We start from the raw sequence: 12,496 nt of genomic DNA, 5'->3' as shown, positions 1-12,496 counted from the left end.
ATACACACTTAGGGTTATCAAGATCGAGATTGATGTTGAGGGCTTGGTGATCGTTTCAGTTGTTGCATAAAGAGCTTAAAGAAAAACAAGTGGTATACTTGTGGAAGCTGTGGATCTGAGAAAGTAGTCTGTGGACTTGGAGTTGCCAAATGGTCGTGGTAGTAAGTTTTCTACTCGAGGTAGCAATAGGATGTTAGTGGTCTAAGTCGCTATTGTAAAACTTCAATTCTTTCATAGTGGATCTGTTTTACCTTGAAGATAGTTAGGTTAAATCCTCCGCAGGTTTTTTACCGGTTTGGTTTTCCTGGGTTATCATGTCGCTGTGTTTTTTATTTTCTGTACTGTTTCAATGATAGGATTTACTTGTGTTAACCTAGATTTGAATAATTTACCTAAGTAATCACTTGGCTAAATAACTAGGTTAAACAGCTTGTGTTTTAAGGGGTCTAAAAACGTACAAATTACAACCATTATTTTTTTTCATATCCATAATTAATGTGGGGATGTCCACATTTTAACATATGAAAATAGATGTTAAAAAAGTATTAGAAATCGGATAATAATTGTTGTAATGTTGCATTTAGTTACTTAGTTGGTTAGTTAGTTACAATTTCAATCATGTTAATCACATTTAACACATATTAAAATTATTAATGCACATGAGAAATAATAGAACCATTAGGATAAGGTCATGTGGGTTAATAGAATAGTTTTTTGATTCTATAAAGACTTACTTGTAATCGCATTTTCATTCATTGAAGAATAAACCAATTGATTGCTTCTCTAATGGTTGAATAAGAGTCTGAGATTCAATCCCAGCCTACACCAAAAACCAATTGATATCTTGGTCTGATAATAAAGAGCAAAAATCGCATAAGCAGATACCATAGGTTGAAATTCTATTAAGAAAAAAAATTGATTGCTTAGTGCATTCTCTCTCTCTCTCTCTCTCTCTCTCTCTCTCTCTTAATATTTCTCTATAGAATGTGACTACCTCTTAATTATGACAATCTCCCTACAATTCCTACCCATTACCATTAAGAACTGGTCCTAACGGTAAGGGTATAAAAACTTGTTATTTATATATTGTTGAAGTAGTGCACACTAATCACATTCACTATCACATAAATTTATGGCCATTTTTTAGTGAAATTTGTAGTATCTTTAGTTCCTAACAGTAAGAGTATAAAAAATATATTGTTGAAGTAGTGCACACTGATCACATTCACTATCACATAAATTTATAAACCTTTTTTTTAGTGAAATTTGTAATTATTTTAGCATTTTCTATGTTTTCAAAGCAAGTATCTCTTGGGTTACAATAGCAAGAATAACATCAAGACATTCCTAAAGAGATTTCTTATTACAATCTTCCATATAATGCAGTAAAATTTGTAGTATTAATACTATCCAGTCTATAATGTTGAAAAAGAGATGCTAATATAAGGTATTGTAGATAAATTCATTAATAAGAATTGTGTATGTAGGTTTAAAAATAAAGGATTATGTGCTAAATATGACATTTATTACATAGTAACCGTAGCATAGATGGCAACAAGCCAATAAAATTTATTACTAAATATTAAATTCAACAAACATGAGAACAACATGGCTGAAAATCTTAAATTTGGTCTAAGTTGAATTTTCAGCTCTTAAATTTAAAATTTGAAATTAAACCAAATTTTCCAACATTTATTCACTATTATTATCAAATACTAAATTCGGAAATTGGCTTTGTAAACCAATCAACTAGCTCAGACTGCTTTGCTTTGTTCAGTATCTGACCGGAATTTAGAACTCAGCCTCCCAGTTTGCTGCAATTCCAAAAATTTTCTATACGTCATTTCAACATATGCAGGTTGATCACCTTCATTGCCAACTAACTCTGGTGCTGGCCTCATTACTGTGTCCAGTGCTGGTCCATGTGCCAGAGCTATGGACATCCGTGTAGCTTTGTTATTCACAAGTGCCCGGTGTGCAATACTCTTGTATTTGCCATTGCTCAAAATCTTGTAGGAAACATTATATTCAGAAAATTTTGATTAATACAAAAAAAATGTTCATTTACTTAAATATATATATGTCAAGAACACGATAAGTGAAAAACATAAAGCCAATGATATTTAAATAAAAATTTATATAATTACACATACATATAAAGAAAAAAGAAAACGATCAATCATTAACCCTTATTTGTGTATTTGCTTCATTGTTACGATCACTTATCCTTTTTATTAATTTTTAAAATATTTATAGGGTTAGTTCTTCATTTTGGCCATTTAGGCAATTATGTAATTTCTCACATCAAATTTTTTTTCATATTTTTTGTTTTATGAAAAAGGTCAACCCTAATATGTAAGTTGGTACTTACCCCATTCCCAACACCAACTACCTTTTTTTTTCTTCATCTTGGCATTAAGGCTAGTTAACAGTTCCTTTTGGGTATTTAGACAATTGCTTTGTGTCACAAATGGAAGAAAACCATATAATTTTAGTTCTATGTGTTCTTAGTCCTCATTAATTTTTTTTTTCCAGAAAGTGGTTCAAATTTGGCTAAAAGTAAAAAATACCCCTCTCTTTCTCTCTCTCTCTCTCTCTCTCACAAAAAGCAACATTTTTCAACAAGTCACCATCAAAGCACTATTATTCTCTCTTGCCTTTAAACATATTCACACATGTCACTGGTCACGTTTAACATAAATAAGTTGGGTAATTTCTAATTTCCATTATGAAATTTGGCATAAGTTTGATCATGTAACCCTTCAAATTTTAAGGGTTTTATTTAGTCCTTATAACTATATAAAGTGCACAATCTTGTCTCTTCATTATTTTTCTCCTTACATGACTAACAGAGTGTTGAAGCAACCCGTATTTATTGACTAAAATCAAACCAACCACATATTTAAGAGTACACAAATTTAAGTAACAAAATTGAACCGACCTCATCATAAACGAAGAACAAAATTACTCCCCCTACCCCCTCTCTTTTAAAGAATTCAAGGATAAAAAAATATATTGATGTTTATGGCAAATGTTTTATCACCTTAAACCTAAAATTGTATCAAACCGATCTTACTAGTTAACTTTAGCTGGCATAGTTGCAAATAGAGTTCAAGAAGCATGACAGAATGTACCTCCAAGTGATCAGCAACTTGAACAAAGAGTACATTGGGAGGGATGTTGACATTAAACCATTTTTCATTGTGCTTTACTTGAAGGCCAGAGACGCCATTATTTACCAAAGTGGTTAACAGACCATGGTCATAGTGAGCAGGGAGGCCAATTGCTTTCTCTGGCTCTGGACAAGCTGGATAATAGTTAGCAGCGAGCAATTGTAAACCCAACTCGAAATTGGCAGCCTTTTCTACGTAGCTCTCTTCTAACCCCAAGCTCTTTGATATAGCTTTCAGTAATATTATTATTACTTCCCGGTTTCTTTTGCTGAACTCCCTTGCAATCTCACTGTGTCAACAAAAACATAAATAATCCATTCATTATGAATTGCATTGGCCATGACCTGATTTTTATGATTGAAATTTTAATTGAAAAATAAATTCATCATAATTAAAAGAAGGAACTAGCAATGTAAGATTAAAATTGTAGATTGAACAAATTGCATATAACGTTGTATACAATTTCATGGGTAAAACTCACCCTTGAAAACCCTTGAAAAGAGAGTGTCCAAAAACTTATATACACATATTTAAGTTTACACTTAAACAATTTGAGACACTCTAGTTAGGGGTGGCAAAATCTGACATGACCTGCGAATCCAACACGACTAACCTGTTTGTAAACAGGTCATGGGTTAAGACTAAATGAGTTCGGGTCAATACGGTTGACTCGTTTACTAAAATAGGTGGTGTTTGTGTTCAACATGTGAACCCGTTTGACCCGATTAACTTATAAAGATAATTTTACCAATTTACCCTTATAAACCTAGGTATATAAGCTTACCTATTCACTTATTCTCATCTCTTACTACCAGATTTCAGTCATGCCTCTCTCACTCCCTGTCTCTTCGTTTTTATCATCAACCTTAACTCTCTAACTCTTCTTCTCCTCAAAACTCCAACTGCTCCTCTTTCATCTCTACAGATTCTACACTATTTAAAATCAAAACCCTAGTCGTCCCCATGTCTCTCAACCCCCTACTCTTTCTTCCCCTCAAATCCCTAGCCGCCTCCTCTACTGTCTCTTCTCCTCAAAATTGTAGCTACCCCTCTGATCTCTCTTTTCCTTCACGAGTTCATAGCTTCACCAGTTCACCTCTTTCTTCAGCTTTCAACCGCCGAATCCACTAGCAACGTGTATGAACAATGTCTTTTTATCACTCATTTATAATTTTACACACATAGTATACACACTCACCACTTTTGCGAAAAAAATTGTTTCTTTTCCAAGTTGAAAATCATGAATTATTTTAGTCCAAAAGGAAAAGAGTTTGTAACTAATAGAAATTTCACTAAATATATAGGGAAACTAATTTTTTTTATAGCACTGATCAAAAGAACGTGGTTAAGATGATGAAGCGTAGATGGACTCACTATCTCTAGTATCTAATGTCATTGAGATACAAGCTAATAGATCCTGTACATTTATTTAAAAGATATATTTATAATTCACAATGACTCTAACAATACTAGTAGTAGCAGAGACGAATTGTAGATTTTATTTTATTGTGTTTTATTTTGTTATTTTTTCTCTTAGCATTGAAAAATAAAATAATTGTAAAATTTGTTTATTGTGCTAATCATTATCATGTTGATTGTTTACTAATAATAGTATATATATATATATATATATATATTTTTTTTTTAAAAATAAAAATAATTGGGTCTTGCTCTATGATTTATTTTTCAAGTTTCTTTGTTTGTAATCTCAAAATAAAATAATTGTCGATCTATTTGTTTATTGTGTTAATCACTATCATGTTGATTGTATAGTACTAATAGTTGATTTTAAAATAATTGGGTCTTTGCTCTATGATTTATTTTCAAGTTTATTTGTTTTTTCATCTTAAAATAAAGTAATTGAAGATCCTTTTGTTTATTGTACTAATCACTATCATATTGATTGTTTAGTACTAATAGTTTTTTTTTTTTTTCTTGCATCTTAAAATAAAATAATTGAAATCTGTTTGTTTTTTGTGAACATCACTATACTGTTAACTATTTAGTACTAATAGTATATTTGTTTTTTTATTTTTTTTATTTTTTATTTTGTTGATTTCAAAATTCTTTGCCATGCTTTATAACATCTTTTCAAGTTCATTTGTTTCTGTAATCTTAGAATTAATAATTTCTCTTTAAATTTTTCTAGATGAAAAGTGATGAGATGCATGCAGCTTATTAAATCTAAAGATGAACTTGATGAACTAGCTGAATTTCCTCCGCCATAAAAGGCTAAGTCTAAGAGTAAGACAAATAACAAAGACAACAAAAGGAGGAAGACTTCAAGTATTTGGCATTTCTTTCAGATGCTTCCTACAAAAGATGGAGAAAAGCCTACTTGCAAATGCAAGAAGTGTGGAAATGAATATATTGCTGCTAGAGCATATGGTAATGGAAATTTGAAGCGTCATTTGAATGTATGTTGAAGATATAATGATCATGAATATCAATAAGGATGAGCACAAGGAAGACACCTCTTCAATGGAACCCTCAATCTCTTCTAATCTAGTCTCTTAATCTGGATGTCTTTTAGTTTTTGATATGGCACTTGAATGCCATGTAATAATTTTGGTTTTTTTTCATTATGGAACTTTGACATATTATTGAATTTAATAGTACTAATTGGAACCTTTTGGACTAGTAATTTAATTTTAAAGGAATGAAAAAATTATTTGCTTTTGTTATTATTACTAGATTTATTATTGAAAGTTGAAACTAAATGTTTTTTACTTGATTTATGGTTGTATTATAATTTTAGATATATGAGAATTGATAATAGGTTATTCGGGTTAGGTATGACCTATTAATCAAACAGGTTATTCAGATTAGTTATGACCTATTAATTAAACAAGTTATTAAACAGGTTATTTGTGTCAGCCCTAACATGACCTAACATGACCTACTAATTAAACGGGTTAAAAATGTCGTGTTGGGTTACCCATTTAATAAACAGATTTTGTTAGGGTTAAGGAAAATGGGTCTGGTTCATGTTGACCCATATAACATAAAACTCATAACTTAACTTGTCCTGAATGTGACACGTGAACATGAATTGCCACCACTAACTCCAGCCTCTTAGTCGACCCGTCAACCCTGGTGGTTGGAAGTTCAAACCCATGGATAGGAACTTACCTTTGAAAAGTGACTTACAAAGTAAGTGTGACCAAAAGTTTATATACAAATGTTTAAACTTACACTAAAGTAACATGAGACACTAGAATCATAATAGATTCTTAATTATTTAGAACTTAATTTTTTTATTCATGATATGTGATATGATTTAGGAGGTTAAATCTGAAATGAAAAGAAATGTACCTGAACCCAGCTGGTTTGTTGGGTGTATGAAATTCAGGATGGGCGAAGCACTTGAGAAAATCTCTCCAAAAGTTTGCTTTATCCATTGAAGGATTAAAGCCTGTACCACACCTGATTGGATCCATGACATGGTTTCCTTGATACTCTTTCTTCTCCTCCTCTGGCAAGTCGAAAAATTCTTGAAACGAAGCTATCATTGCCTTCGTCAGACTCTCCGTCACATCATGATTAATCACCTAATAAGACCCTCATCAAATCTCAGTAACATGCAAAAACTATAGACACGTAAAAAAGAAAGCTCAAAACAGATAAGATAAACTGTACCATGAAGCAGCCCCAGTCTGAGCAGGCCTTGCTGAGTTGATGGATGATTTGGGACTGTTGTTCAGGAGTACCAGAAACAAGAAGAGAGATGTCGATAATGGGGACTGAATATTCTGCATCACCGGCTATTGGTTCATCACGGAGATAAGGGGTGAAGTTGTAAAACGAAGGGATGGAGGAGGAACCAGTTGATTCAACTAGTGCTTTCACGGTTGTTATCTTTGGTGGATGAACAGGTGATGCCTTCATGGACATTGCTGAAGCCATTGATGAGGATTGAGGAGAAACGAAAAGAACACTAGAAACAAAGGGAGATAACTGAGTAATCGTGACAATATTGCTGTGCTCCTTATATGCTATAATCACGTCTATAAATACTAGGAGTAATAGTGGCAGCGCCACATACAGGTGAGGTAGTCCTCATGTCTATATATACTAGGAGTAATAGCAAGGAAGTCAATATCGTACCGGAGGCAGTACCGGTTTGGCCACCGGTATGATATATTTCGGATACCGGTCAATACCGGTGTACCATTTCGGGTTTACTGCTATTTTATATACACACACACACCAAAATCTCTAGAACCATGTTTATAAACATATAATATTTCACTTATATTATAGTAAATATAACACTTTATCATAAAATATTACCTCAATTCAGAACAAATTATTTATAATTTTAGATTTTAGTATCAATTAAAAGAAAAAAAAAACACAATATAAAAAATAGAAAGCTTAGTTGTTCATTGCATACTAAGAAAACAAATAATACTAATAAGTTAATGTAAATAAGTTACCATTATGCCTTTACAAAAATTCAAAAATTACAAAACTAAAAAAAAAAAAGCTTTTTTTAGTACCAGTCGGTACGCCCGGTATTGCTTGAAATTGGCCTGTATGGCCAGTACGACCGGTATTTTTTCCGGTACAATATAGAAGTGTATCAATACCGGTGTACTGGCCGGTACCAGTATGGTATCGACCACCCTGAGTAATAGTGGCGGCGCCACATACAGGTCAGGGTGGTCCTAGAGTAATAGTGGCGGCGCCACATCCAGGACCACCCTGACCTGAAATTTTTTTTATATATATAATAATTAAAATTTTTTATTTATCTACCCTTAAAAAAAATTAGGAACACCCTCAAAATTTTTTATGCCAATAAAATTAAATTTTGGGGGATTATTTGTTACATTTCAACCGGTACCAGCTTTTAGAAGAAAAAAAGAAAAACCCTAAACTAACAAACTCGTCAGTAGGGGTGTGTGCGGGTTACATTGAGCGGGTAAACGTCAATATTTCTATCCAATCTGCCACTAGCGGGTTGGAAAAATTCCAATCCGTTACCAACCCACCAAAGTTTAAATTTGGCGAATTGGTTACAAATATTGGTGGTTTCAACTCGGCGGGTTAGGCAGGTTAGGTGGGTTGGCATGAACAACATTTTAAAAAAAATTATCACAAACTAAAATTTTTTATTGAATAATCTCAAAATATAACTAATGCACAAAAAAAAAAAAAAAACTAAAGGTAGATTTCATTGAATAATCTCTACTCTAACATAAACATAGGGTCAATGAAAAAGAGATATATCATCTCTAGCAAAAGTAGGCTCTGCCTTACAACTTAGGAAATTAAAAAAGTAGGTTCTGCCTTACAATTTAGGAAATTAAAAACAGTAGGCTCTGCCTTACAACTTAGGAAATTAAAAAAGTAGGTTCTGCCTTACAATTTAGGAAATTAAAAACAGTAGGCTCTGCCTTACAACTTGGGAAAATTAAATCAACAAACTCAAAGTTTTAACATTTCCAAAGTCACATCAAGGATTAAAAAAAATTAGACAAAGATAAAGAATTAGATGAATTGTATTCTTATGTAATATATAACATATTTAACTTGAATATACAATGAACCTACTTGCTAGAATGACTTTACTTGTAATATTATATCACATTTTATACTATATAAATCAAATGACATAAACCAAAATAAAAAAGACAAAAAATATTTAAACAGTAGAAGACAATAACGCAATTACGTACCTTTGTGATTATCGGTGAAGAATTGAAATTATAAGAAATAGGGTACAAAAAGGTTAAAGAAGAAAGAGGAAGGGAAAGACAGTGGCTGAAGGTGAAAGACAAAAGTGAAAGGTAAGAACAAAAAGTGAGACCTAGAGCCACAAAGTGTATACTGTACATATGGCTGAAGTAATGGGATGGGTGGTAGGTAGAGGTGTTTAAGGTTTCAATGTTGACTTTTTAGATTTTGTTTAAGGAATTTTTTGAAGGCTAGTTCTATTTAGGGAATTGATTATTGATTAGTTGTAAAAATTTATTAGGTGAATTGATTAACTTTAAATACTTAACAGTTTGAACTAATATTTTTTTTTTTATGTATGTATAATTAAGCAGGCGGGTCAGGTTGTAACGGGTTGGTAATTTTTTAATCCATAACCCAATCCAATCCACAATTTTGGGGGTCTAACCCGCCCAACCCAAACCGCCTAACTTGATGACCTGCACGGGGCGGGCAAGTCAGGCAGGTTGGCGAGTTAAGTGGATATTTTGCACACCCCTACTCGTCAGCACAACATGTCATTACCTGCGTCAAATGCCTAAAAATCAAATCCATTCATCGCAAAGGCCGCCCCTTCTTCTTCTTCTTCCTTTTCTTCTTCTTTGCTTCGTCTTAGACACTCTGCTAGCCTGCCTCTTCTTTCTTTTTTTACTCTAGTTTTTGCTTTGTCAAGTTTTTTCTTTAGTTTGCCTTTTAGACTCTTAGCTTGCTGATGCCACCCACGTGACAAAGCTTTGAAAATGACAAAACTCAAAAAGTTGACAAAAGAGTTTGATTTCAAACTTATTTATTGAGTCTTGCCTCTTCCCAATATGATATATATACACACTCTTATTGTACTATTTTTGGTTGTTGTTTTTCATTATTTAATTACATATTTATGTTTTAATATTCTAAATAGTAATTGTTATGTAATAACTAAATGATTTGAGTGTCAAAAAAGAAAAACTAAATGATTTGTTTTATTTGAGGTTTACTTATTTGGATCAATAATTTTATGTTGTATAAGAAAATATAAATATATATTATTTTTAATTTTTTTAGAAACCCCGAAACACCCTTAAACGGTACATTGAAATAGATCGGTACCGAAATATTCCGTTCTACTAAACAAACCGAAACAGGGTCCAAAACGGTATTCAGAACATTGCTTTCAAGCAAAAAGAAAAAACTAAAAAAAAAAATTGTACTAAAATCTAAAAAAGAAAAAATTGTAACAGAGAATCTGAAGAAAAAAATTGTAACAGAGCAAGCCCACCCAGGAACACCCTGAGAAACATTCCTGAAGCCACCACTATGTGTGTGAGAGAGAGAAACATATGAGGTCTGCTAATAGAAAAAACGGAGCCAAAACAGAATAACTGTTGATGAATTTTAGGATTTTAGTGTATCTTCAAAATAAATGTTGTTTCTTCTTCTTTATTTGATTTCTGGTGTCTTCTCAAAAAAAAAAAAAAAAAAAGAGATTTCTGTTGGGTTGGGTCGAACCCATGGCTTGAGCATAAAGCCCAAGTGGGCATAGGATCTCGACCAGTGCTTCCCAGGTTGGGTTTTGGGTTGATCTATTTTTCCATGTATAGATTCTACGCCCCTTCTAGTTCCGGGTGTAATATTGAAGATGCAATTTCACAAAAGGTTTAAATAGCGTCTTCAAGATGTAATTGGCAACTCAACATAAAAATCACATCATGAAGATGCAATTTCACAAAAGGTTTAAATAGCATCTTCAAGATGTAATTGGCAACTCAACATAAAAATCACATCATGAAGATACAAATTTACTTCTAGTAAAAAAGAAGTGTATTTTTGGTAGAAAGTGGGAATTTATTTATTAATAAAGAGAATTTTTACATACGACACCTGTGGTGAGTGCCTAATTGCAAAAGATTTCATAAGGGGAAAAAAATACAATTTAACTTGGAGCTCACATTTTGAAAATGGGAATTCACAAGTGTTGTATTCTAGAAAGTGGGAATTTATTTATTAATAAAGAGAATTTTTACATCAATTTTGTTCATACGACACCTGCGGTGAGTGCCTAATTGCAAAAGATTTCATAAGGGGAAAATACAATTTAACTTGGAGCTCACATTTTGAAAATGGGAATTCACAAGTGTTGTATTCTGGCATTATCCTTCAAGTAGTTGGTAAAATGGGCCCTGAAGGGGGAAATAACGTTATTGATTACAAACAGTTAAGTTCTTTGGAATATTAATATTAACCTCACATATTTCTTGAAGACAAACTTTCAAACGAGTTAAATATTGTGTTTGGACTACTAAACTATGAAGTTATAAAACCCAATATTTCTTGAAAGGAAGATTAATTTTTTATTAAAGATAAAAACATCTTCATGGTAGCAAATTTCTAAAGAAATCTCTTCATCCATAGCAAATAAATGTGATTTTCCATTGCAAGTAATGATTCATGGTCCAAGCTAAGTATTCGTGGGAATCTTTTTTCGGATTGTGGTTTGGAAGACCAAATCATGTATTCAAGTAGTTCTAGAAATTGACTATACACCAAGGAAGTTAATACCGTACCGGAGGCTGTACCGGCTTGGCCAGCGGTACGATATATTTCGGATACCGGTCAACACCGGTGTACCGTTTCGGGTTTACCGCTAATTTTATATATCCTTACATAAATTGAAATTCCTTTAAGTATATATATATAGATGAATATATAAAAATATTTACATTTAAATTTATTTATTTTTTTATACGTTGGTTGGTCAAAATTCATATAATTTGTAAGTTTATACTATTTTTTTTTTTTTTAAGAATATATGATTGTGCTTATCTAAAGTCTAACAAAAATAGCAGTAAAATTTATCTAATAAGAAAAAAGAAAGAAGATCCTCAGAAAGAAAAAAGAAAAAAGTGGTTGTAAAATATTTTAAATTACCATTTGTCCTTATCAAAAGTTGTTCTTTACAGTTGGATGGTAGTAAAATGTTTGAGTCTAACGTGTAGCTGTAGATTATCTCAAAAAAAAAAAAAAAAACAGTGTAGCAGTAGTATTAGTGTGGGCTGTCAGTGGGAGTATTATTGTTTAATAAGAGGTGTTACGTTCTTAATATTTTATATTATTTTCACAATAAATTTACCTATTATTACTGATTTGAATTTGAACACATCACTTAAATATTTTTTTTATCAGTATTAGTTAGTAACAATCAATTACTTAAGATTTATTGTGAAAATATTGTAGTAATATTTTTCAATTTTAATTTCTTATTCTTTATTTTTTTTCCTTATCTTTTTTTTTTTTTTTTTACATCCACACGCTTCTTTTCTTTATTTTTTTTCCTCTTTTTTTTCTCCTCTACACCTTTCCCTTATCTCTGTCTTCACGTCTTCTCATGCTCTCCTGACTTTTCTTCTTTTTTTCTTCTTCTTTCTTTTCTTCTCTGGCACTTCATCAGTTCATGCTCTCTTGACTTTTCTTCTTTCTTTTCTTCTCTGGCACTTCTTCATCAGTTCATCTGCAGCTATCTTCAACTTTCTTTTTTCTTTTCTTCAACAGCACTTCGTCTACTCCAAAGCATTGAAGAATGTCTCTCTAGTTTTGCTCTCCCACCAGCGCAGGTCCTTCTCCCC

At 32.1% G+C, this 12,496-nt stretch overlaps 1 protein-coding gene across 1 annotated transcript; it reads right to left on the bottom strand.

The window, feature by feature from the left end:
- Positions 1 to 1,506: 1,506 nt before the first annotated feature.
- On the bottom strand, positions 1,507 to 7,130 carry LOC142644638 (2-oxoglutarate-dependent dioxygenase 19-like). Its single transcript, XM_075819214.1, has 4 exons — positions 6,813 to 7,130; positions 6,489 to 6,724; positions 3,135 to 3,462; positions 1,507 to 2,009 (listed from the first exon to the last, which is right to left on the bottom strand). Exons 1-4 carry the CDS (start codon positions 7,077 to 7,079, stop codon positions 1,755 to 1,757), a joined length of 1,086 nt encoding a protein of 361 aa, XP_075675329.1. The 5' UTR covers positions 7,080 to 7,130; the 3' UTR covers positions 1,507 to 1,754.
- Positions 7,131 to 12,496: the final 5,366 nt, after the last annotated feature.

Source organism: Castanea sativa, chromosome 7 (assembly GCF_040712315.1).
Source record: "Castanea sativa cultivar Marrone di Chiusa Pesio chromosome 7, ASM4071231v1".
Lineage (NCBI taxonomy): Eukaryota > Viridiplantae > Streptophyta > Magnoliopsida > Fagales > Fagaceae > Castanea > Castanea sativa.
The sequence above is the reverse complement of the archived record's forward strand: the minus strand, read 5'-3'. Positions and strand labels throughout refer to the sequence as shown.